The following is a 27583-nucleotide window of genomic DNA, read 5'->3' as shown; positions in this document are numbered from 1 at the left end:
TCTGCTTTATTGCAGATTACTTTTTTTTTCTTTTTTTTTTTTTAATGCAGAGACAAAGTATGCCATGGGGTGGAAGTAAGGGGAAAAGTAAAATCACTAAGTTGCCACTATTGCTCATAGCTTTTCATTTGTTGTGTATTAATTTTTGTCTTAGACTTCCATGTGAAAGAAATACAACAGTCTTTGGACTGTTTCCCTCAGCTTTTAAAGTCTGAGGAGATTAGCTATCTCAGAACAAACTTGATACACATAATAGATCTGTTTGCTTTTTTGGCTCTGTTACAACTTTGTCATGGGTGATCTGTTGGTTCTCATATTTTAAAGCCAGTTGCTAAAGGCAGCTATTCAGATAGGTTTTACCCTGGTTTAGTCACCCCTTTTTTTTTTTTTTAAGAAGTCCCTTTTTTCTCTTTGTGGTTTGTCAGAAACTCAGTTGCTGTTGCCTTTTTATGCTTGATTCACCCTATATTCCTTTCAATTTACAGGGCAGCATTCCATCTAGTGCTTGTTCTAAGAGCTTTTCTGAGCGCTTTTCTAATCAGTCTTGAACCATCCTGCTTGCCAAATTGGCAGTCGGCAAATGAAAAATTTTTCATCAGTAATAAGTAGGAACAACTTCTGCCTTGTCCAATAAATCTTTGTGACAGTTTTGTAGCATAGTATAACTGTAAAATAAACTTAACTTGTAGGAAAAAAAAGAGGGATTTTTGATTGATCTGCTCTTGTAGCACTGATGGGAAAGTAAATCTTGTAATTACTTCAGTTATCTGAAGACAAAACCAAAAGGATGGTGTATCATGCTAGCTAGAAAATTCAGACTTTTTTTATCAGCCATGTATGCCTTTTCATTTTTGTTGATGGGATAATATGTGTTTGATTCAATGAAATTTCACATTTTTTTTTCCAGATTTCTTTTTGAGATTGAGAAGGATAAAAATAATAACACCAGGGGAAAAAGACTTTCAGATAATTCAACATTTTTAAACATGAGTTTCGTGAAAATATAGATGCATCTTTACATGCTTAGCTTCTACTTGCGTCAATTTACTAGTGTTTGAGGCTGTTCAAGAAACTGAACAACGCAACCTGTATTTCATGTCCTGCTAGACTCAGTTCAAGTTGAATGAGATTTAAAAGGAAATGGTTTTGCCCATTGATTCTAATATTAAAATCATATCTGGGAACTAGGAGAATGGATTGATAATCCTCATGTCTTTTTGTATCCATAGTATTGTACATGAATATTTCAGAACAGTTGAGTCATCTTTGCCAGCTCTGCAATGATAAGGACATGGTCATTTGTGGTAGCATTCCAGATTAATATAATAAATATTTTCCATCTATGCTTTTTTAGATATATTAGAGTAATGTAGGTCTGGTGAAGGCACTGAAATCATCTTCCTAGAAAATAATTATGGTATTATGCTGTCTGAGCTTACTGTTTTTTTAGTTTTAGAATGAATCTGAGTTAACAAAACAAATAAGAAAGGTGGTTTCAGTAGTTAAATGAATCAAATTGTATGGCCAATGTGATGGATGGGTCTGCCCAATTCAAATGCAATATATAGACAGCTAATAATATTTATGGAGCTCCAGTTCAGTGCCTTTTGGTGAGCTATTAGCCAGTAAAAATTGTTGTTATGCAGGACTTTGGAATTCTTAGTTTGGTTTTTTTTTTTTTTTGTAGAACAGACACTTGTATTTCATGTGCTTTTTAAAAGTTGGGTTTTGTGTTAACTCTTTTTCTAGAAAATTGAACTCTTGACATCCTTTGTCCAAGAACCTGGAGCAGCAGGGAGAGATTTTACAATGAGGAGAAATTACCTGCTAGGTAAGTTAAGTGCCAACATGTGACAATGATCTCTGATGTTTTCAGTTGGGGAAAACAGCTCTGAGTTGGAATCCTCAGCTCTGTATGTAAGTTGAATCAGTTGATGTGGCAGTAGGTGATTTACAGAATCACAGAATCAATCAGATTGGAAGAGACCTCTGGGATCATCGAGTCCAACCATTGCCCTGACACCACCATGACAACTAGACCATGGCACTAAGTGCCATGTCCAGTCTTTTCTTAAACACGTCCAGAGACAGTGACTGCACCACCTTCCTGGGCAGCCTGTTCCAATGTCTAATGACCCTTTCTGAGAAGAAATTCTTCCTAATGTCCAACCTGAACCTCCCTTGGTGAAGCTTGAGGCTATGTCCTCTTGTCCTAGTGCTAGTTGCCTGGAAGAAGAGGCCGACTCCCACTCCACTACAACCTCCCTTCAGGTAGTTGTAGATTTAGATATACTAGATATTGGGACAGGCCTTGGGTGAGGTAAAAAGGAGGGTTTGTGATCTGTACATGTAACTTCCATGCTGAGCAGTGATGAAACTCTACTCAAATATTCAGTGAAATATGTAATCCTACGTTTTTTGTATGTTTCAAAAAATGTGAGGATAGAGTTAAGTTCTGTGAATGTTCTAGGAGTGAGATAACTGGTAAATTGTGAACACCTATGTACCTAGACAGATTTAATATATATAGGTATACTTAGGTATATGTATTTCTCTCTGTTTGTCATTTTGTAGTGTGGTGCCTTGTCAAGCTGCCTGGTATTTCAGGTAAATGGGAAGTGACAGTTCATTGTAGTAAATTAGATGTGACTAATTTCCTTTGTGAGTAAATTTTACATAAAAAATGTGTAGAAAATAGTAAAGGTAACCTTCTGCTGTGCATTTGGTGACAACCTGAGTAGTGAATTATTTACCATTGCTTTGTATTGCCCATTTACTCTTTGATGGATCGTTTTACACTAGAATATTGTTACTGCATAGGAAAAATATGTGTGTTCAGCAGTCTCAGTGACCTCTGGAAAGGATAATTTGTTTGGGAGTTTAAAATACGGTTGACATTTTACTAGTTTTGTTGGCAAAGCCTACAGAATATTATGTTTTATAGCTTAAGGCTATATGGCATTTAAATAGTAGAAAAAAAAGTTATCATTAGAAGTATTTTTCATCTTGCTTCACTTCTAGTTATGCCTATCGACAACGTAGAAATTCCCAAAATAGTCCGAGACACATAAGTAAAATATAACAACTTCTGAACTTTGAGTTTTTGAAACATCCTTTTTTCAGGTTTGGGTATTTTTTGAAAAAAAGGCAGCATTAGAGGTTTGTTCAGCAATGAAGTTCTGTTTTTTCTTTATGCATTGCTTGGCGTTGAGAATACATAAAGTATTTGAATAAGATGTTAGCGTTTCTATTTGTGAATATAATTAACGTGAGTTTGCTAGATGTACGTTACTCCTATTGCTGCACTTAATTCTAGATTGCAAAAGGCATTATATTTGGGGCCAGCTGATCATTACTTTCAGGTATATACGTGATCAAGTACTAGTAAACCTCACTTCATGCAAAACAAGATGAAGAAAAAATGGTAGTTCAGTGACAACCCCTCTTATTTTTCTGAAGTATATTTAACTTTAATTTGTATATTACATCAATACCATTATCTCATTTCCAAAACCTTTTAAGTATTACTAAAGCCACCTAAATAAAACTACTGTAATCTTTTTTTTTTAATTATTTTAAGTTTTTCTTTGAAAGTTTAGTTTTAATAAGCCAAGCATAAATATGACATGATTGCTGACTCTCTAGTAATTTTTTTCTTTTTCTGTTTAGGTGTTTACACTTCTGATTCAGTTGCCACCTATTAATGGGGAAGAAAACCTGATTGATTAACACAGTTCTGGTAGTTTGTGTTTTTTTTTTATTCCACTGTGTTTGAGGAAGATTTCAAGGAATGGAGTTAGCTCACAGTTTACTACTTAATGAAGAAGCGTATAACCAGCTTGGTGAATTTCAAAAAGCAGAGTTCATTTTTGAATGGTTACAGTTTTTGGAAAAACTTTTACCAGTGACTAGCAGAGTAAGTATAATGAGACTTGAGAAGAAAAGCACATTGTAGAGCTATTTCTCTCTGTCTTTTTTGTTATTTTGTTTAAAAACAAAGAGCAGTATTCAATTTCATTTGCTTCATGTCTTTTATGTACACACAATGAAAGTATGTTCAGTGTTAGCAGTAACTTTCTAAATGTTACAAGTTTTTGATCACAGCCCTTCAAGTGACAGAGCCACTTGTCCAATGAAAGTAATTTGAGAAATAAGCATTAAGTGATTTTTTTTTTTTTTATTACTGCAAGATTTTGCAACCCCATGATGAAGAATGGCAGTCATGCTTCCATCTAGCACGGCACAATTAGTTGGTAGTTCTCTAGCAAGCAAGAATGTAACATCTTTCTCTTTGTTTTTTATTTTCCTAATCAAATGCTAAAAAATCTGTTTCCAGCCAACTGTCCAATTGCTTAGTTCACTGTTTAGTGTATATTAAGTAGTATATGTGGATATTTAACAGTAAACCAACCTAGATAATGCTAATTAAGAGTTATGTTATTTGTGTTAAAATACATAAATGTAATTCAGTGCCAAGCTCTTAATTTATTTATCTTTTAACAGACCATTTTAAAAAATTGAGGTAAGACTAAAATAGATGATTATTTTAAGGGAGGTTCTTTCCTTTCTAATGCTGAACTTCTTGAAACTATGCTAAAATTCTTCTTTGCTACTTAAATGACTATGTTTCAATGAATTGTTTTATTTTAAAACAGGCATAAAAGAAGCAAGAAATGGCAATTTGTTTTAGCAGGTTATAACTATTCAATTGCCATAGGGAAAATACTTCTGAAATGCTACTAGAAAGAATTAGGCTCTGAAAAATGTGATTTTTTCTTTTAAGATAAGAATAAAATAATCACATATTTGAGATGGCTTTTCTTTTAAGTAGAAAGGGGCAATAAAATGTTCATTTTTAATTAAGAATGACAGAGTATCAGAATGGTAATAATGAAAAGTAAAGAGAATTAGCATTAATTAACTAACTTTTACATTTAACTGGTTACTGATTTTATTTTCAGGCTGATATAAGGGAAAACCAGAAGAAACTGGTTGAACAATTGACTTCTTTATTAAACAATTCACCAGGACCTCCTACCAGACGGCTCATTGCCAAGAATTTAGCTGTACTTTATAGCACTGGAGAGACTTTTTCTGTTTACCAAACAATTGACAAATGCAATGAACTCATTCGGAGTAAAGATGATTCACCAAGTTATCTGCCTACGAAACTGTAAGTGTTTTTTTTAACCCCAAACTTCAAATCCAGTAATAACAAGAGAGACAGATTTACATGGTGAGAAGTTAATGTAGGGGAGGCTATGCTCCCTCATTTCTGCCCATTGTCCAGTAGAAGCTTTGCACCATATGACACACAGAATTCGGGAGCCACCCTGATTAGTATCATTATTGTGGGCGTATCCAACTGTAAAAAGTAATTTTTTCTTTGGTATTACATCTCTAAAATTTTTAGACTTGAGTATTACAGAAAGAAACTGAATTCATCTGAAACCTGAAAGAAAATTCAAATTACTTCCTTCCCTTCTAGGTATTATAACAATTTTATTTTAATTGTTTAATATATGCTGCCTTCAGGGCAGAACTATGAGTGGTTAAGTACCTGTGTAGGATTTTATATATTCCTTTCTGTGTCTTTACTGGAAAGGTTTGAGTAAGAAGTTCAGCTGCATGTTGGGGGGGGGGGCGGGGAAAAAGTCGGGTCAGTACTTCACAACCTAAATTGCCCTTGAAAGTTTAATAAGCTTCAAATATGTTTTTCTTCCTTGTTTAGAAGTTTCTTGTTATGATTCACATAAATACAACATAAAATCGATCACATTAAAACACTTTAAAATTACATTACTTTTGAAGCATTTAGTGCAGAGGCAATTTGGTGGCTGATGGGAGTCAGTGTAGGTTGCGTATGTTAGAACAAAATTTGACTTACCTAGCTGGCTAGTATTTACTGGATTCACTGGAAGGAAGTGCCTTGAGTGATTTGAAAGCTAAGCTAAATTAGTTTATTTAGGAGTGCAGGAATGCTAAACTTGTTGTTATCATTCAGAACTATAATGACCATAGTATGCTTTAAGGTAACAGAGTAAACTGACGCTGGTTTACGCTTTATGTTTTTGTTCAGTGAGGGGACAAAACCGGCTTGAAACACATATTGCCATATTGAATAAACCATGCTTTACAGCAAGTCAAACAAACACTGCTTGTTACAAAAAAAGGTTAAGAAATCTTTTCATAAATAACTTATTTAACAATAATAAAAAAATATTTACCTGACATAATGCATCTGAGTTCACTACTGCAGGATACATAATAAAACAAAGAATGTGTGGTATTAGATATTGTATGTGTGTATCAGGAACCAAAAGCGTAGAAGACAGTTGGTGACCTCCAGCCAGACAATTGAAAATCAGGCCAGAGGGAATACCAGCAGTGGATAACAGAAGTATGAGGGGGCGGGGGTTTGACAAACAAGGAGAAGGTAATAATAGTGCTGAGAAGTGCAGTAAAACAGGCAAGTACAACTCCAAGTACAAAATAGAGTTATTGAGTACATTTCTTAATCCAACTGGGAAACTGGATATAGTTAGTTGAAGCCTAGCCAACAGTACAGAGAAATGTGAACTGTTATTGCAGGATGTAAAATCAAATCTTAGGGTGCAGAAATATTATGAATAACCTTCATTCCTGAAACAATGCACATCTTTCACTATAGTGAAGAAAATTAAAGATATAGTAAAACATCATTGTGCATTAATGATACAGTATACAAAGCAGAGCAGAATCTGTCTTCCTCCTGTGTTTCACATGCTAACCCTGTTTCTGACAATGCAAATGAAGTTTCCTGAAAATAGATTTTTGCAAGGAGTCAGTTGTATTTTCCAATACCATAATTTTTTTTGTTTCCCTTTTGTTCCAATTGACCTCTTGTGCAGTCTTTAGTTTGCTATAAAGAGTCTTAGTCCTGAAAAGTAAATTACTGCTATGCTGCTGGCTCCTCAACAGTGAGATGCATTAACGTTAGAGGTGAGTTGTAGTATGGGACAGAGCTATGCAGGTCTTCCTTGCTTCAGCTGCAAGATGCCGCACTGGAGGAAGTGGGATGATGGAGACCATTGGCCGTAAGGCAGAAATGGCAAAGACAGGCAGAAGTGACAGATACCCAGACTCAGAAGGCAGAGAAGTAGCTGGGGGAGAAAGAGAGGAGGCAATGTTCAGAATCCTGCTGGGTATGAAAGCAGTAGTGAGGAGAGGAAATAAGAGATGAAGCGGAGAGAAAGGTAGCGGTAAAATATGGTTTACTTCAAAAAAGGTTTGGAAAAGGGATTTCTTGTAGTACTAACACTGAGACAAGAGGCTGCAGAAAAATAATTGGAACTGCATAGGTCTTTATTGAATAAAATCTTTCATTTTGGGCTGCAAGTATATGGAATACTTGGCGTTCTGTGAAGAAAGGCTGCTCTTTTTTCTTTTTTTTTTTTTTAAAAATCTTGATTAAAGTGTTGTCTTTGTTTGCCACCTGTCCTCATTTAGCATACATGCCCATGTTGTCTGGTAGCAACGCTTTGCCATCATTGTTCACAATATGTTGATTCACCTGGAAACTCCTTTAAATACAGTTTCCAGTGAATTGTTCTCTTAGCTCATAAATTATCGTTTTTCTTCTTTCATCTAGGTGGAAGATGGAAATGTTTCAGGCAAGCATTTTAAAAAGAACATTAGTTAGGTGCTCATCTCCTGCTAAATTGAGTGTGATGTGAATGCTGTATCAGATCAGATAAACAGGTCATGTAGTGTGAATACATCTTATTACTTTACTTTAAATTACAAAGTTTTTAAAATATCCCCTAGAGCTGGCTTTAAACCATAAGCATTTTGAAATCATTTGGCTGGTCAGCAAATTTTCATAGCTGATCTCAGTGCTATTTTACATGTTAAGTATCTTAGTTCTGCATTTTTGTTGGTACCTCTCAAAGTACAATTGTTAAGGCAAAATTTGAGAGAAAACAACTTAAATGTGTCTTACATAGTCTCGTATATCAAAATGGAGGTGTGCTGCCAGGGAGGAAAAAACACAGGCAGAGAGGCTTTTCCCTGCAAAGCTTGTACAAATTGACGGGCTTCCTTGGAAACTTCTGACTGTTGCTTGTGACTTGACAAATAAAGTGACTCAATAGTTAATACAGTTTGGACTTAGTGAAGAAACATTTGTGGAAAAAAAAAAATAGACAACTAGAGTCATGATACAATCCTAGAAGGGAGTCAGAAGAGCTTTCTAAGTCCTATGTTTTGAACTTTTATAGAAACTTAAATATTGATGTGCAGAAGCAGCTGGATTCTCATCTTCAGTTGACTAGATGTTAGTGATCAACAAATGTTGCCAATTTGTTGCTAGAAATCACTGTTCCACACTGATGGACTCTTTCATGTAACACTTAAGCACATGGCAGTACAGCCAACCATGTAAGAGTGTTTGCAGGTTATACCATGATATAATAAGGTAGTTCTGGTTTGGGGATTTTTTTGGACTATGTTTGTTAAATGTTCCTTCTTTAGATTATGATAGGAAATGTATATTATTTAGTCTTAAAGCTAATTAAAGAGACTATCTGTGACCATCAACTGATCAATTTAGTAGTAAGATGGTGCAATTGTAATTTTATGCCTAGCCACACCATGAACAAAATTAAAATCCAAACTGTTGGTATGTACTGAGTTGGACAAAAGCAATAATGAAAAACGTTGCTTTAACAAAAACAGGATTATGGTATGATAAGAGATAAAGAATATCAGTTTTGTTTTTCTTACTGTGCTTTGTTGTTTAGGGAATTACTGTTAATATTAAATGCATTTTTCGAATTAAGAATGTGTTTAGTATGAGATTTAATATTCTTTATGTGAAACTTGAATTCAGTTGGGGAATAAGTAAAATGTTGTTTTGTTGAAGGGGATGCGGAGCAGTGTCACTGCATATTTAAGTAGGTCTGGCCAAAGAGCTGAAAGCTGGTTAAAGACATAATTTCTTTTTTCCTTGTATTCATAAAATTAATTGGTTTAGTTATGGATCTGTCAATACAAAAGCAAAGTGTTTTCCTTAATTAATTACACAAAGGAAAACACTCTTTAATTAAGCAGCTCTTTCTTTATTTCTTTCTTTTTTTGCTTAATATTTAGCATTTTTGCTTTTGCTAAATGAGATGCTGATGAGCACACAGAATCCAGTTGTCAGGTATTTCACCTGGAAACTAAATTCAGAATCTGTGTGCTGTGAAAAGGACGTGGACTTATACTTTTATTTCCTTCAAAGTGTTTCCATATTATGTATTGTTATACACAAATGCCAGAATTTTAATTACTAGACCATTTGCAGTCTAATATTGACCATCGAGTTGTAAATAAACCTGTCCCTTACTACTTCTAGCAGCATCTGCCATAGCACAGTGCCATAGACTGCATGATGCAGGGCATGTTTAGTTAGAAATTAATGTTAAGGTTTAAAAGTGAATATGAAAATTGTGTTCCTGTCATAAAATGTATTGGAAGAGTGTATTACCTGCATTCTTGTATTATTCAAGTTATTTTCCCAACCCTTGTATCTGCATTTCTCCTAGAGCGTATGTGCCACACAGAGACCATATTTTTTTTTTCTTTTGGTAATCCAGTACATTTTTGGGACATTCTATTTAGTTATTTTGTTGTTTGCCCATTGATTACGTTAGTCGTCTTAATCCCTTTCATCTATTACTGCATCCATTTTCACGCGTCTTTGGATTTGCTTTGTTTTAGTGCTGCGGTGGTATGCTTGGGCTATTTATACAAAAAATTGGGAAGAATTTTGGGAAACAGTTTTACTGACACCGTTGGGAATGTGCTTAAAGCAATGAAGAATGCAGAGGTATTGGAACAGCATGTTTAAAAAATGACTGGAAAAATAATAGGATGTTTACTGTTGGCAGCTGGACCAATGAATAGGAGAAAGTGCATGATACCAAAATATGAAAACATTGAGAAAAATCATAGCATAAAAATCAATGACTAAATTCCAAACAATTACTAGAGTCTTAATGGATTATAACTATAAAGGGGTGGATTGTAGCTTTCTGAGGCTCATTTCATGGAAGAACTTGATAAACTAGAAAATCTAATTGCCTTATTAATGGGAACATTTTTGCTCCAGCTTGTACTTCATGATTTGAGTTTTAAACTGCTAGTGAGTACTTTCCACTAGAACATAGAATTACTATTTTCACTTGCTTATAGTGTTGTAGAGCAAGTTACCTGCTTTAACTCACTTCCACATAGAAAGATCTCTAAAAGTCTAAAAGAGCCAAACCATTGTTTACCTGTTTCAGTAGTCGGCATTTTGTATTTCCACGGAGCTTAGGGTTACAAAACTTTAACATTACTCTTTTTTGTTTTTCAGTCTCAAGGTCGTTATGAAATCATGCTTAGTTTGCAAAATATATTAAATGGTTTAGGAGCTGCTGCTATCCCCTGTCATAGAGATATTTACAAAGCTGCTCGATCATGTTTGACAGATCGATCCATGGCAGTCCGCTGTGCTGCTGCAAAGGTAAAGTGCTCTAATAGCGGTTTTTATTAAGTAAGGTCCCTAAACAAAATTCTGTTTTAATGGATGATGAACACAGCAGTAAATACATTGTTTGCTTATCTTTATTTCTTTGATATTGCCTTGGCAGCAAAAATTCAAGGCATTTTGGTATGAAGCAGCATGCTTATTTTGTTAGGGAGATTTCTGTGTGTTATGTAGCAAACTAAAATTTGTACTGAGTGCTTTTCCACATCTAAACACTTTTTTTTTCCCCTTTTTTGTCTAGTGTCTTCTTGAGCTTCAGAATGAAGCAGTATTTATGTGGAGTACAGACCTGGACAGTGTTGTGACCTTGTGTTTTAAATCCTTTGAAGGTTCCAATTACGATGTACGATTAGCGGTTTCAAAACTTTTAGGCACAGTATTGGCTAGAGCCCTAACATCTAAAGAGACAACAGGTAAAGTATGTACTTTGATGATTCGTCATCTATAAAAATCTGTCAGATGATCAGAAACTCTCAAATTCTGTTGAAGCCCAAAGTAAAATCACAACATAAGCTTCGTCTGGCTGTTTATATCTCTGGTTTGGTCTTTTTTGTAACATTTTTCTTGTGAAGTGCCGTGTTTTTCATTGTGTTAACCTATATATATATAAAAATAAAATAATTCACAAGGAAAAATATTTGGTAAAACTATTTTTCTCTGTTACAAGATGGTTATTGTATGGAGAGAAATTAGTAGCCTCAAGATTTTAAAGGCAAGATTGATTTCAGCAATGTAGAAAGCCCTAAGATTTGAGGGAGTGTCTCTTTGTCAAACTAAAGAGTTAAGGGTATCATGTCAAGCTGTTTTTCCACAATCGTCAATACCACATGTGGATTGTTTAGCAGTACAAATGTGATCAGAAGCAGAAACGAGCAGGCAGTTTTGTTCACGCAACAGACCACGTTACAGTTTTGCTGACAAACAGTACTTGATCTAGCTGAAGCATCCTGGCACAAAGTTAACATCTCCTGTCTTTGGTGTCGTTCAGACTGGACATTTTTAGTCCAATCTTGGGAGCACAAAGCTAAATATCTAACTGTAATCTAAGCAAAATATAACAGGATGCAGTGTGATTCAGACTGCTTGTTCTGCTTTTAACGGCGTCAGAGAAGACCTTCAGTGTTATAAGCAGCAAATGACAAAAGTACATGGCTTTAAGCACAACTTAACTGCCTTTCAAAATTCTTGAAGCTGTGTATTTGCATTGGAGACTTTGAAGTCTTGATTTATAAAGTATTTTTCTAAGAATCTTTTGGAGAGAATTATTGTGTTACAGAAAGCAATCAGCACTTATCTTTTCACAGTAAAGTAAAAAAAAAATACACATCTCTTTATAGACTCAGTTCTCTTTGTAAGCAATGTAGTTGTATTTCTGAAATGCTCAGATAAGGTTATAGAAGCAGTTCATCAACTGTGTGGTTGGTTGTTTTTAGTTTTTTTATTTATCATAGTTATTTTTAGTTAAAAAGAAGTTAGAGCTAAGTGAGACAGAAGCTAGGTGGGGGCTAGAAGGGGCTGGGGGAGAGGTGGAGGGAACAGTACATGAAGAAGTGCATGGTCTTGAAGTTTCTGCATTGTATTCAATAACCTGCTGATATTGGGTTGGGTTTTATTTTTTTTTTTTGGACATGATTATCTCAAATCCTCTTATTCCTTTTCCTATTTCAATACTTGGAAGAGAATGAAAAATGCAGTGAAAATTTTAGGTCACCTAATTTGCACAGTGTGCAGTCATCATGCTAAGTTTGCAAACACATGTCCCAGCATGTATTTTAAATGAACTTTCTATCAAGAAATAAAACAATGGAATAGGAATTAGGGATAAATAATTTTCCTAGAAGATTGTAAACATACTCTATTGTCATTCTTTTTGAGAGCTAATTTAATACTAAGGTGAGATGCTTTTGTTTCTAAGAGAGCCTGTAGCTGTGCCCGTATCTGGCTAAGCATAGCAGAAAGGTAATCCGCCCTGTCTGGAGTTTGGAATAGAGGGTTGCCTTTGGCAGTAAGCTGGACTGAGTTAGAGCTGGGGCTTTCATGAAGCTTCAGGTGGTAGGAGTAGACCATACGGACCTTTTTGCAAAGGGAGCTTAGATTAGATGGTAAATACTGAGGGAGGGTAAATATATGTATACATATTAGGGGATGGCCTAAACTATTTAAAGATAGCTGAAGCAGGAAAACTTGAGAAATATTGTGGTTTGCTGCAGCACTGAGTCCTAAAATGTCTTAGTTTCTGTTGTGAAATTATGCTCAAACCGTATTTGGATTTGATTGTGCTACTGAATTTGTGCAAGTTGTTTTTTTCTAAAATGATTTGAGTTGAAACTTTTCTTCTATAATGTAACCAGTTTTACAGAGCTGTTCCTCTAAAGGTTTACATCTATTCTTAGCATCCACCCGGCATAACTTCCGCAGAATCTCTTTGGAAGAAGTGATGGAGCTATTGGGAACTGGATTTCTGCGTGGAAGTTGTGGATTTCTACGAGCCAGCGGCGATATGTTGAAAGGGACCAGTTCAGTCAGCAGAGATGTTAGAGTTGGAGTCACCCAGGTTTGGATTACCGTATTTATGATTTTCTGAGATCGCTAAGCAGTCCTATAATAATTGTTTTGCTCTCCATATGTCTCATTTCATCCTTTTCTGTATCTGTGACGAAATGTATGTAATTTAAGATAAGGATTTACATCTTGAGTTATGCTAGAAAGAAAAGAATAAAGATTTCTGATGTTGCTTATTGTTTACCTGATAGTTTGAAATTTTCAAAACTAAATATGTATTACTTGTGAAAGCTTCACATGATATGAATTTCAAATAAGTGATATACATAAGTACTTTCCTCAAATTTTTAATTTAAAAGTTAATAGCTTATGTCTAAAAATGAAAGGGAGAAGTTACAAGAATTCTTTGAACTTTGAATAGTTTCCTTCTATATAGGGACATTCCCAGTCCCATTCTGCAAGAATGGTTCTGCTTTGAGTAAATGTGTGAAAAACAAGGAAAACAGAATTTGGTGGAAAAAAATATCTGTTTTGCTGTATAAATTTTTCAGATAATAACAGATTGGCTTCTTCCTGTAAATATTATCTTAAACAGCATTTACAGGCTAAGATCTAGATATTCAAATGTTTAATCTGTGAATCAAGACTAAAGGTCATGATGAATATTTACATATCAAATAGCTGTGAGTGTTTTAATATGTTATAGTCCCCTTTGCCAGTAAGGGAGATTTTCAGTGCATTTCAACTTCTGCGGTGCAAAAAGTCTGTAAATTAGCTTGAATTTCTGATAGAAGCTGCCAGACTTTGTACTGAAACAGCTAGAAGGTGCTCACAAATTGTCTTCTATGCTCAGATCATGCTGAGTGGAAGCATTAACTTCTGGCAGAGAGACAGAAAAGCTGGGGAGCAATAATACCTTGACAGCTATTTGCCTAGCAAATGCATGCCAGACTCCTAAGGTGTTCTACATACATGGTGGTTTTATTAGTTTTCCAGGAACAGATATTTCAGTTCAGTGTTTTGACTATTTGTACTGTTTTTTGGAGGTTGTCTCCTCTTTTCTGCATTTCTGTGTTAACAAAATAGTACCTATGCTAGATGGTACATTCTAACTGTACCAAAACAATTAAAATAGTTCAATGTTTCTGTAATAAAAACTTCAGAAACTGTGCATATATCAGTGCCTGTGAGCAGAAAACACTTGCAGTTATAAAATGTAGTAATTATTATGTGAATTGCAGCTTATTTTAAATTAAAAAATAAGAAAAACACTGAAGATTATTTCTTACCTATGGAAGAATTTGTATTTGTTCAAGACACAGCCAGGTTCAAGATGTAGTTCAAAATGTAGCCATGGCAGTATGACTCTTCACAAGTCTATTTATCCTGTTAAATTCCTCAGTTTTCAAATCTGTAAAACAGAGGTAATGTACTGGTACATTATGAAGCCTAAGTAGTATTTGTCAAAAGCTATTAGATGCTAACAGGATTGAATAGTACAATTTCTCCATCTACAGTACTTCACTTTCTTTTATGTGAATAATTTAGTTGTTAACACGAGACAAAGTATGTATGAGGCAAATATAGAAGTTCATGGATATGGTTAGTAGTTGTGAACTTTTTTATGAGGAATTTTGTCTGTTCATTTGCATATTCTCATTTTTTGTATTCCCTTTTCTTGATGGTAGCACATCTATTCATTAAAAAAAATCCAATACGTGCACATGGAAGGCATTTGTAAGGGGAGCATGTTATGTGGCAAAATAAATGGTCTTGTGGTGATTAGATTTGTAAAGTGACTCTGCATTCCTTTTCTTGGTTGTGACAAACTAGTCTTTTTATGGTACCTCCATTGCAAGGTAAACAATTAAAATTCACTGAGATGAAGAGCAGTGCTTGGGGGCTGAAAATATTCCCTAATTCAAAGCCTATAATAACGAAATTCTCTCAGGGTTATGGGTTATAGTTTTGGAACACAGTAGTTCTTAAAATGCATTCATACATTAAATTTGGGTTCCATGTGCAGAATGTTAAATAGCTGGAAGCTGTTGTTCAGTGAGACCAAACACAATGTTTTACATAACAAGTGCCTGTGCAGGGTAAACTGCCATTTCTCACACTCTGGAATGAAATAATCATGGGCAAGCAGCTTGAATTAACTTACAATCAAAGCAGGCTGTAATATTGTTTGTACGGTTTTGATAGTAATTTAAATGATTTTCAAAGGTCCAAAAAAATTGCAGCTACCTGAAAGTGAGAACGTACATCATTTATGGATGCATAGATGCATAAATAATCTCAGTTTAGTGATGTTCTAGTTGTGGTAATGTGCAGAGATTAAAAAAAATATGTATGTGGGATAGCTGGCATTCCAGATGATTTTGCTCTAAAATATGGCTTCTTTTCAAATCTCTTCCAGGCATATGTGGTATTTGTCTCTACATTAGGAGCACAATGGCTTGAAAGGAACTTCTCTGCCTTCCTTTCCCATATTCTAGATCTCGTGTCTCAGTCTCACCCTAAGGCTATTCAGAGTCAGATGGATGCTATCGGCTGTCGCCGCTGTGTTTCATTTATCCTTCGAGCTACAGTAGGAGGCCTTCTTGGGGAAAAAGCTCAAATTGCAGCTGCCAAGGAGATTTGTCAGGCCATCTGGAAACTGAAGAAGGTTGTGGGTATGGGTCTAACAAGATTATCCATTTGGGCCTCTGTTTTTCCTTTTTTAAGTGATTGTCCAACTTCCTAATCCAGAGACTGCAGAAACAGAATATATAGTGCTGATTTATTACCATAATAATGTCAAGGGCTTTTGATGGACTGCTGTGTTTTCAACTTGGGCTGGTTGGTTGGTTGTGTGTGTGTCTGTGTTTCTGCATGTGTATACCCACACAAGTATAAACATCTTTTTTAAAACTTCTTCCCTGGCAAATAAAATTTTAACCAATTACAAATATAATAAAATAATAAATATATGCAGTAATAAAATATAGACAGTATTGTAAAATAAGTTAAATTGGCAGTTAATATATAGCCAGATTCTGCCTTCCTGTTCGGAGCAGCTGACACTACTGATGGTTCAAAAAAGAAGCATTTGTTCCTAATTGACAAAATGAGCATTTCTCCTGGAGAAGACAGATCTCTTGCATGACGGTCTTGTACACAACTTCCAAAAAAAAGCTGCTGATCTCCCACCATCGTACCTGTAGGGGAAAAGAAAGAGAATGCTGGGCATAACCAGTCGTCCCTTGGTGTACAGCTGCATATTGTATCCTAGTTAAATATCCAAATGTTAAATGTCTAAACTGACATAATCATTTGTGTCTCAAAAAATGAACTTTCAAAAAACTCTAGATTTTCCCCTTCCTCTTTATTCCCTGTCCCCACTGTCTTGATCGCTTGCTCTTGCACTATTTCACTCGTTCCTTCCTTTTCTTTTTTGCTGCTGTGTAGTAAAATCTGGCAAGTTATATCAAAGCATGATCTCTTCAAGTCACTTTCGGTGAGGCTGAGAATAGCATGGTTCTTACTAGCCACTGTTCCCCACCACTTAAAGATCATCAATTTGGTAGTTCCCATTTCATCTACCCTCCTGCCCTCACAGACATTACTAGACTATCCATTTGAGTAATAGAAATGTACTTGTCTCAGTAAAGGTAAACCTTTATGAAAACAGTTTGGTCAATAATAAAAATAGTAATGATAAAAGCTCATTTGGTAATACAGCTTAGCATAGCAAAATCTTTTTTCTGATCTGTTTGTTTCATTTTGGTAATGACTTCATAGGGATCTTCCTGTATTCTCTTATCAGATGCTGCAGTGAGTGACAGTAACTTGGAAACAAGAAATAGTACAACAGATGTAACAGCAAGTCAGCATGTGCTTGTGTGTGCACTTCAGGAACTCGGAAGTCTCGTCCATGGCTTAGGAACTACAGCAGCACCATTACTGCAAGACTCCAGTACAGGTACAAGCCTTGAATTATTTTGTGAACCAGAGTATAAAACATATTCCTTTGTTCACTGTGATCTTCTCTGATTTCTTATGGCTAGCCTGTCAATTCTTTCAAAGCTGTTGGGATGCTTTGTCTGGCTTTGACTAAAACAACCTTTCTTCTAGCATGCAGTCTCCTCACCTAGAGCTCCTTAGTTCTTCTGTCCTTTTCTGTTTTCTTCCACTAAACTGGAAAAAAAAGAAAAAAAGAAGAGGAGAAGTTGGCTACCTTACATGCTGTAGGAAATCTTCGGGCATTGCCCAAAGAGTTCTGTATCTTCTCTGACCTGTACTAGTACGTTAATTAAAAAAAAAAATCAGTATCAAATTTAACTCCGTTAAGGGTTGTATTTAAAATCCAACACTTCGTAAAGTTTATAGTAAATCAGTTTGATTGAGCTGGGTGTATTCATCTACCTTTATTGTTTTCATTTAGCTGCAGTGAGAATTTTTTTTTCTGGATGGGTTCAAGTGGACATCTGTTTCCACTGCATGGATTTCTGCTTCCTTGAGAATTCTTAATCCTTGAGAATCCTTGAGAAGTTTCTATGCATGTTGGTGCATAACTGCATAATATGTTAGGTTTTCTCCATAGTGTTACTTTTCATTCAGGGTAACTTTTTTTGAAAAGTATTGAAGTATTTAAATTTGATAAGAAATATTTCACAATAAAAATCAATAGTACTTTTTAAGCAGAAATACAGAAACCGGATAGTGGTATGTTCACCAGTCCTCTGCATACATTTTTGCGTGTTTGACAATCTGCTTGCCTATTTCTTAAGTGTGTTTACGCATTTTATTTTTCAGGAGTTCTGGAAGCAGTAATTTCTGTCATTCTTCATCCCAGCATTTCAGTTAGGCTAACAGCAGCTTGGTGTTTACGCTGTATTGCAGTAGCGTTGCCCTCCTATATGTCCCTACTGTTGGATCGTTGCATTGAACGTCTTAGTGCATTGAAATCCTCCCCAGAAGCAGTAACGGGCTACAGTTTTGCTGTCGCTGCTTTGCTGGGTGCAGTAAAACACTGTACTTTAGGAATTCCACATGGAAAAGGGAAGGTATGATCTGAATACTTTACTTACAGGCAGCTCTTTGATGTTTTTGGAGTAGTATTTGCATGTATTCTATATGACATGATCACATAACCCAGTATACTGATGAGATATTTTCTTTCCTCAAGAAGGGGATTTTGAAGCATACCATAACCCAAATAAGCAAGTGTTTTTTTCACATGTGTCAGAATTGTGCATTTCTCAGGAAATGTCACTAACGACTTTATTAACCATTCATGCTGCTACTTTTTTCTAATGGAGAAGTTTGTTAGGGGAGAAGTTTCTTTGTTGTTTAAAATAATTAGAAGTATACATACAGATCTATTGCATGGTGTGATGTTAGAATTAAGTTTCCTGGAAGGAAACTCATTCAACCACAGAGTAAGCCAAATTAATTTTTCCCAGGCCCATCAATGACTCTCCAGTGTACAGTTTAGTCCGTGCTTACACCAATAACAGCAATTATGTATTATCTTGAAAATCTTTGGTCACGTCTGACAAAATCTTTCATCAAGTCCAATAGAGACACGCTTTCATTTTGTTTTACAGAATTTAACAGTAACCAACTTCTTGCATTAACATAGTCTAAGATGCTTGTACCAATCTTTTTACTAGCGCAGATAGTATATGCTGTGCTCTGAAGTTTTAGGGATACGCAGATGTAGAAATACAGACCAGGAGAAGAAGCTGTTTCCATCTCAATAAGAACTTTATCCATGGAGTTACTCACAGTTGGAAAACCATGGTGCAACACAAGTATCATCAGTACATGCTAATTCTCTGCATAATGTAGAAACTTACATTCTCAGTTCTGAAAATACCTGTTTTGGAGCCAGTGGACATTAGAGAGGAAGCGGCACACTTTGACACAAGGATTGTGGTTTTTCTCTTGTTATTACACCACTTTAAGATGAAAGGAATGCTTTAGTACATTAGGAAAAACGTCCCTTTCAGTGATTCCAGCCCACCCTTTCAGCGTTGTTGAGCAGTAACAGTTCCATGCCACTCCTTAACAGACATTGCTGGCTACAGTTCTTAACATTCAAAGTCGCAACTGCTGATGAAACAGTTTATAAATGTAAAAAACCAAAGCCTGTTTTTCTTAGCTTTTGAAAACTTTTCCTCGTGATTACTGAAAGACCATGCGGAGAGAGCGACATGAGTATCATTTTCCCAGTTATATAGATAAGAAGTACCATTCAAATACTCTACACCTAAGCCAAGCTAAAGTTTCTATTTAACAGAGAAATGTAATTCTTAACAAAGATTTCTTTTAGAGGAATAGAATGGGATGAAATAGGGGCAGGAGAAGGTATGGGAGAGCACAGAAAAGTGTGGGAGAAACACTGTATTCTTTACTAAGCTGGCAGGGGGGAGAACAGAGGAGCTGACAAAAGCCCTTTTCCATCCTCTCCTAGGAGCACTGCCAGATTCCAGACTAGCTCCTCTTCTGAGGGGTTGAAAGAGACCGGTGTTAAATAGAGCCTTTCGAAAAGGAAATATCAAACGTAGACAGTAGTGACCTGGAGAGAAGTTGTTTTATATTAACTTGAGAGAGTGGTTAGAGTTGCAGGTGGAACCTATTCAAGAGAACAAAATAATTAGTGGGTTTGTACATATTTAGCATTCCATACTACACTTCAGTTTAAAAAAATCCATTCAAAAGTAAGACATTTCTCTTAGTACATAGAGAGAAAAATTGTCAGAAATCATTAAATCCTTTCTAGGATGTTTGTTTATCATGTAATTTAAGTATACTAAGCTGTTAGTAATTTTTAATAGTATAATTTCACAAGGGTGCCATTTTAATTTTAGAATCAAATATTTTAAATCTATCAAGAATCTGTCAAAATAAATGTCTTCATTTGCAACCATATGATAGCATTATGGAACTGGGGAAACTAATATTTTCGGGCTGTTGATATTTCCTGAAGTTTTGGAAGTGTACAAATTTCAAACTTTCATGAAGCAAACTTTCATGTGCAAACTTTCATGAAATTTTATAATTTTTCAAATAAATTATAGAAGGATGTTGTCTATACTGTCCAAATGAATTATAGTATACAAAAAATTATAGAAGGAAGTTGGCTATACTGAGGCTTTTAATGATATTATTGATCATGACACTTCTTACTTGTAATACTAATTTACAAGCAGTTTGTTTTGGCAACCAGACATAATGCAAGATGTAAGAAATACTTTTTTTGGTGTATGTGAAACATAATTGAAGCAAACCATTTGCGGAATACTTTTTGAAGTTGTAGCCATGCTGTGGTAATTGTCCATGGACAGACTGTGCGTTCCTTCATGTAAATTCTAGGTAGCTTGGGCTTTGGTAACAAGTGCAGGTTGTCACCTTGCATTTAGCACACGGTAAGTAGGCATCTGTAACTATTGTGGAGGAGCTAAGATAGGACTAATTCTAACCGTACAATACCATTCTAACTTGTTTAGTCATACCATTTGTTGATTTAAAACTGTCAGAGAGAATGATAGACCTTATTCTAAAACAGGGATAAAAAGATCATCACCCCTTTCACCACTTCTTCTGAGCTCTAATTCGTAGGTCTCATGCTATCCTTTTTCTACATAGTGGCATAAACAGAATATCAGAACACTTTCATCCTTGCCACACATATTCCTGTGAGAATTATCAGCTCTTGTTTTACTGCTGGTAAAAGAAGGGGACAAAGCAGCAAAGTAATTTACCTAGTACACCACAGGAACTGTTGAAGCCATCCCAGACTAGTATTGTTGGTCATTGCAACTTCATGAGCCTGAGTTTCCTGCCATAGTGTGAGAAAAAGATGGCATTCTATTTGGGGACACTGAAATAGGATTAAGTATCACAGCATATAGTATTGAAAAATCATTTGGTAGTTATTAAGATGCTGATGCTCTGTTTTTATTTTTAATTTTGTAGGTAATCATGACAGTAGCAGAGGATTTGCTGTGTTCTGCTTCTCAGAACAGTCGCATTTCATTGCAGCGAACACAGGCTGGATGGCTGTTGATAGCGGCCCTCATGACATTAGGTAGTAGCTTTCTACAATTTTTCTTGAACTATAAGCTGTTCTGTGTTCTTTCTCTGACTTAAGTTCTTTTGATGTTTCATTTAATTTAGCACTGCCAAATTATTCTTAAAAAAATGCAAATCGGAATCTTTAGAAAAACTTTCTAAAGTTTCTAAAATGTAATTTTTTCCAAATTTGCTATTAGTTCATTGGGAGCAATGTCTGAAAAACGATGACCGGGTGGGACTGCTATTAATTAAACATAGAAGATAAATTTCAAAGACAATCTAAACAAATGTTTTTGTGGTCATAAAGAATTACACTGATGTTTTTTAAGATCTATCCCAGAACAAAATGAGATAATCATTTGTATTTCCCTCTTGTCAGGCATTTGAAATCTTACAGAACTTTCTGGTATTTATTAGTGGTCAGATTATTGATTGTGATCACTGAATTACTCATGAAGAATGTATTTTACTTGGTTTGTTCACATTTTTAAGGCATCTTTCATGTTTTCAGCTGTTATTTGTGCCCAACAGCTCCCAGTTTTTTCTTAGATTAGGAAAAACACACCTCGTACATTAACCTATAACAAATGTTTGCTTTTCTGAACATCACTATTGCTTATTACATCTCTTTTATGCTGGTTATCCACAGGGTCTGTGCTTAGTAAAACAGAGATTATAGTTGGCTTGGTGACATACTTGTAAATGTGTCAGTGGGCATGTAGTTATGTATGAAAATGGAGTATCAAGACAGTAAACATTTGAGAAATGATGTATGAGATGGCTGGGAAAGTAGCATAAAGTTTTGTTCACAGCTGTAATGATTTTGTGAAAGTAGATAAAAGAACTAAAGAGAAGATTTCATTTTATTAATCCTTACATTGGCATGACAACTGTCAACGCTTACAGGTCCTGCAGTTGTCCAACACCATCTGCCACGAATGCTATTACTGTGGAAGTGCATCTTTCCATCATCTCCTAAAGACCTAGAAACCGAGAAGACACGAGGAGATTCGTTTACCTGGCAAGTCACACTGGAAGGTCGTGCCGGTGCTCTCTGTGGTAAGCGGGATTTACGGTGTCTTTCTCTGCATATTTATAATTTGGCTGTTTGTTTTTCCTTCTGAAAGAAGAGCAATACTTCATATTGATTTTTTTTCACTGAATGGTAAAGGATGTATTCAATCCCCAACATACATGCTTGTATATATATATTTACCTATATATCTCTCTCTATATTTGTATACATGTGTTTCATTTTTGTAAAAAACAAACAAACAAAAAACCTAAGAGAGTTTTTCCTCATGTTCTTCTAATCACTTGATTTCCAAATAGTAAGTGATATCAGGAAAGTTGCTTCTCTTCTCTTGTTTAACATACATATCACAGTAATGAATGAGGACCCAAATCAGGGTATGTTCTCTTGTTTATACAGTCTATTATATTTGGTAAATAGCAGTTCTGTTTCCTAATAGCTGACTTACTGTAAGCAAAGTAGAAGTGGTGAGTCAGTCAAACACATTTGTGAGACTGGGAAGACTCAGGTAAATATTACAATAAGGAAGTTGCAATTCTCAGCCAGTAAAGAGTACTATGTATTTGGCTGCTGTCTGGTAGGTTGCAATTTTTCATCATGAAATATTATGAATTTGGGTTTCCAAGAGATGACTGCAATGATCTTCAAATACTTAATGTGTTTCAGTCATGTATTTTAGAGTACTAAAGGGTCCTTTGCATTGCAGAAATGTGAACCGTACCATAGTGATCACCCCTCTCTCTCTCTATTAAAATGTGTTGGAGAGTGTGGAATTCAATAGTAATTTCATTTTAGAAGTAACCTAAACTATTAACCTTTAAATATTTTTTTCTCCTTTTGGAAATATGTCTTTAATACTGTATATTCTCTAGGTGCTTTTTGAGCTACTGTCTCAAGTTTAATTTTCTGTAACTAATGAGAAATACTTGTGTACCTATAAGTTGTTTCTTAAAGTACAATAATTAAGCTAAATTTAAATAGAAAAGTAGCAAAGGAAGTAGTAGGTCATCTGATCATCATCCTTCTCCCATTTTTTTTTTTTTTTTATTATTATCGTGGAATTATCATGAAGTTGAGTTATATCCCATAACTCAATTCGTAACAAAAAGCAAAAAATACTTGCATTTATATATGCAATTAAAAGTCAGGATATCAATGTCTGAGCTGAGACACCAAAACAGTGCATCTGCAAATATGACTTTTTTCATTCAATATTTTTGTCAGTTTCTTAAATTATTGGTCAAAATACTTAAAAATTTTTTTGCATGCTTTCTTCTAGTTTTAAATTATTCATAAGGCAATCATGTGATTACTTCACTAATGTGATTTTTTTCTTCTAGATATCTCACACTTAGTAAGTTAAAATCCAATTCCTTTTCTAGCTATCAAAAGCTTTGTTTCCCATTGTGCTGGTCTTCTTATGGATGAAGTTGTTCAGAGACTTCTTCCTCCTCTCCCAAGTGCTGTTGATTTATTGACACAGTAAGTGTGTGTATCAAACTGTTAAATGAGATTCTGGTTTTGAAAAGCTACAGAGTAATCTGCTTGTATTTGATTTAGTGTACTTTCTAAAGAACTTTCTTTTCGAAGTACAAAAATTAGCATAAGGAATTCAGCTGTATAGCTGAAGACTTTAGCTGGCATAATGTGTCTTGCAGATTCCAGTTTCATGTAAAAAAGCTAGGGAAGAAATTATTGCACGCTTTTGTTAAGTTAGTGTTTTTATTCTGCTTTTTAATCAAACATACACATTCATGTTTAAGCATGATCATTTTTTATAAAATGAAAAACAAAGTTCAAGAATATGCTTGGACAAAAAGTTTTAGAGGTGGACATTTTTTATATTTAGATTCAGAGCTGAGCTGGAAAGGGTTTTATAGTTTTTAAATTTTTGCCTTCAGAATATGTAGTGATTTAATGTATTTGGGCTCTAAACTTGTATTGACAGAGATATACCCACAAAAAAGTTAATTGTAATAAAAATAGGTACAATCAAAGGCAATAGAAAGCCTTATTCATTTCTCTAGTATTAAATAAAAGTAATGACTGGGAATGGAGTACAGAGAGGTTCTGTCAGAACATGTGAAATAAATTGTTTTGCTTCTACTATTGGTGGTAATGCAAATTAAAACTGTACTTATATATTGATTTTAAAAGTATTCAGTAGAGTGGTACAAGTAAAACTGGAGTGTTGCATAATGCTTAAAGTCTTTAACATCTCTGTGCTTTTTGTATTTTAAGGCTTTCTTCAATATATAAATCATATGGAAATTCTATAAAAACATCATCAATGGTTTACAGACATAAACTTTATGAATTACTAGCAGTATTGCCTCCAAAGACCTATGAAGGTACGTATTTCCTTGCGAAGAGATATCTGTTAAAAATACTGTGGGCTCATTTGTAAGTTTTTGTTCAACATATATTCAGCTAGCAAGGATTAGTTCCACCTTTTCTAATAAACAAATTTTATTCCCTCTGTTTAGATTTGATGAAATTGTAGTGAAGTCACTATGGTTTTGAAAAGCTAGTGTTCATGATCTTTTTTTCTCCTCTCCTATTACAAATACACACTTTTGTCCTATTTTTTGTTGAAACTTGAAGGCAGACAACCTTGCAATTTTAAACTACTTGAAGAATTTACTTTCTCTGATGCCTATTTTGCTTTCCATTGAATCCTAAATCCAAAAGGGTGTTATCTTAGCATTAACCAATTGAATATAGTCTATTAAAAGAGTTTAATTTAATTGCTTCAAGTAGACTTGTATATTACAGATATATTTATCTCATTCTGTGCAGATCGTGGATAAAAAATTTGTATTTAAAGAAAAATTTTTAAAAAATCTGGTGATAGGCTCACTTTTCTGTAGCAGAACATAACTAGCAGTATTTAAAATCTAATCCTCTAATCCAACAACTATGCACTGTAGATAGACAGGTCTAACAGTTCAACTAAAACATTAAATATCTTTGTCGTCTTTCAATTGTCATGTGAGTATAGTTTGCCATAGAGTACTGGATAGACTGAAATAAGGAACCAGAGTGTTTCACAGTTGTAAGGAGAAGTACAGGCTATTTCATCAGGACAGAGAGAATATGGGCCAGCCAGCCACTGAACTAGCTGTGTCCTCTCTATTATGGAGGGAATCCTTACTCACATAGTCTGCTCCATCTAGTGGTAACTGCTAAGTGAATCTTCATATTCACTTCAGAGGACATATCCCCCGACCTTTGCCTTAAAGCTGTTGTCACATTAGAAGTCTGTATATAACACTTGAAGCATAGTGTATAATATTAATTTGTGACTTGGACTTCAAAGACTGAAAATGACACCTCCATCCCTTACAGCAAGTTATTTCTTTGGTTCTTTTATTACAGGGGTGTTGTTTTATAGAATACGAATATTTGAGTATGAGTGGTTTTGGTGATTTCTTGGTTTGTTTGGGATTTTTGCATATGGTCTAACATTATTGAAAAATAGACAGTATTTTACAGTGTGACCTGTAAAGTCTGAATCTTGTGTGAGAGCATCATAGCTGAGGATGCTGCAATCTAGAACCAATAAATAAAGAAAAAGCTTAAAAGGTTTGTTATAAATAAGTGGTCACCCTGCTGAAAACTTTGTAAATAGCCTTAGAATCAAAACAGTAGTTTGACAGATGTAGTCTCAAAGTTCTTCACCTATTTGTAATACAGCAGTATGAGACTGGGGAAAGAATGGAAATGCATATGTTGCTTATTTTCAAGGTCTGTTATATATTTTGACATGCATCATGTTCAATGTAAATATGCATCATTTAGAAATGCAAAAAAAAGTTTTTTAAGGTAAAGCTTGAAACAAATACCTTTCTTTCCATATTATTTCCAGTGTGACAGCTTCATGCAGAAACTGTATGTCTTTGCAAATACTATGATTTTTTTAAAATAAATTGTTTGGGAAAACAATATGATTATGGAACCCAAGGTGCTTGTTTTGGTGTCTAATTTTAGTCATTATCACTAGGAAGAATAGTAGGTGTACTCTTGTGTTGCACAGCCAGGGACATTTTGCGTGGCTCAGAGTGACAGACAGAATGAGAAGCTTTTACCAGTTCATGGTTTTATTTATTTTCTTTTCATTTTCTTCAATCTGAGTAGTTAGCCAGAGGCTAGAAACATGCAAGTTGTTTCTTTTTGAGAAAAATCGGTGATGGGGACATATACTAGGAGTTGTAACTCAAGCTCTTAGTATTTGCAAATAATGTCCAAAGCTTTTTTTCTTTAGCAGAAGAGGAACAAAACAAAATACCCAGCAAAACAAACAGTTGAGAACAGGTTCTTTATTCATAGCTCCAAGCCTCTTTCTTAACTCAAACCTTTAGATTCCTGAGGCCTGAGATACTAGAACTTGTTTAGGCTCTGCTTGGTCCTTCCCTGCTCTCTTTCTGCCTCTGATGTTTCTCTTGCTGCTTTCTGTCATCAATAAAAATCAATACCTGCTCAAAAAGCAGAATTATGAAAGCTTACTGTGTGTGTGCATGAGTAGCAGATGACTTTTTGCATTATTTCAGTAATGGCAGATATGAGAAGAATGTAACTTGTTTACTTGCACATCAGTGAAAAAACATTTAAACATGTTCTAGCTGCTGTCTTCCATCATGTGTGAACTGTTAAGGCTTTGCAATTTAGCCAATACAAACTATGAACTTGTTAAGCTGGGGAGAAGCAGGTTCTGTTTCTAAGATGATGATTTATATTCTTGATCATTTTCACATGTCATTAGTTTTGGATGCTGATGTGCTCATGTTTTTGAGGCTAAAACATTTATTTCCTGTGAGTTAATATAAAAATTTTAGTTATTATAATGTCCAATTTCGTAACTTCATACAAATCTTTTCAGTAGTTTGAATTTTGATTATTAGATTTGTTGATGTTTTCTGTGGTCTGAAATTAATGTGTTTTGTCAGATAATTCATTAAGGTTGATTTCATTCTTCATCTTTTTGTGCTTGTTATGTTCCACTGTCGAAACTATAAAATTGAATACAGGCATTCACTTCTGTTTCTTAATAGGATGAGATGAATAGCTAGAATGCTGGAACAGCCTTCTGGCTCAAAATTTTGAACTGCTTTACATTGGGATAATATTATTTGACATGTTGAGGATGGTCAAGTGTCTGGGACTAAAATAAATGTTAAGTTGGTTAAAAATTGCTGAGTATCTCCATTAAATTTTATTTGATAAGTTGTTTTCATAGAAAGGGGATTTTTCAAATTTTTTTTTATTGTGATCTGTAATAATTAATGAAAGAGCAGTTTCTAGTTGTTGTTTTTAGTTATTGTGTTTTTTAAAAAGGCTGAATTTCTGTCCCTCTCACACACTATCTGTGCATTTTGGAGTATATTTGATAGTGCTAACCTTTTACATTTAGATTTGAGTTAAGCATTTTGGGA

The 27583-nt window shown here is 34.8% G+C and overlaps 1 protein-coding gene across 6 annotated transcripts in view; it reads left to right on the top strand.

The window, feature by feature from the left end:
* HEATR5A (HEAT repeat containing 5A) overlaps positions 1-27583 on the top strand; it is a 72175-nt gene that overhangs the window by 6644 nt on the left and 37948 nt on the right. For 4 of the 6 annotated variants that reach the window (XM_068398697.1, XM_068398696.1, XM_068398694.1 and 1 more), the window contains exons 2-15: positions 1750-1831; positions 3670-3916; positions 4962-5173; positions 9742-9850; positions 10379-10528; positions 10794-10965; positions 12946-13106; positions 15474-15729; positions 16863-17018; positions 17852-18102; positions 21020-21131; positions 22025-22177; positions 23534-23633; positions 24393-24502. In XM_068398697.1, the coding sequence (XP_068254798.1) occupies positions 3791-3916; positions 4962-5173; positions 9742-9850; positions 10379-10528; positions 10794-10965; positions 12946-13106; positions 15474-15729; positions 16863-17018; positions 17852-18102; positions 21020-21131; positions 22025-22177; positions 23534-23633; positions 24393-24502 (2068 nt within the window). In that variant the 5' untranslated portion in view covers positions 1750-1831; positions 3670-3790. Of the gene's footprint in view, positions 1-1749; positions 1832-3669; positions 3917-4961; positions 5174-9741; positions 9851-10378; positions 10529-10793; positions 10966-12945; positions 13107-15473; positions 15730-16862; positions 17019-17851; positions 18103-21019; positions 21132-22024; positions 22178-23533; positions 23634-24392; positions 24503-27583 lie in introns of those variants that run through there. The other 2 variants (XM_068398698.1, XM_068398699.1) reach the window with 2 other exon arrangements.

The sequence above is a fragment of the Nyctibius grandis genome, chromosome 4 (genome assembly GCF_013368605.1).
Source record: "Nyctibius grandis isolate bNycGra1 chromosome 4, bNycGra1.pri, whole genome shotgun sequence".
Classification (NCBI taxonomy): domain Eukaryota; kingdom Metazoa; phylum Chordata; class Aves; order Nyctibiiformes; family Nyctibiidae; genus Nyctibius; species Nyctibius grandis.
The sequence above is the reverse complement of the archived record's forward strand: the minus strand, read 5'-3'. Positions and strand labels throughout refer to the sequence as shown.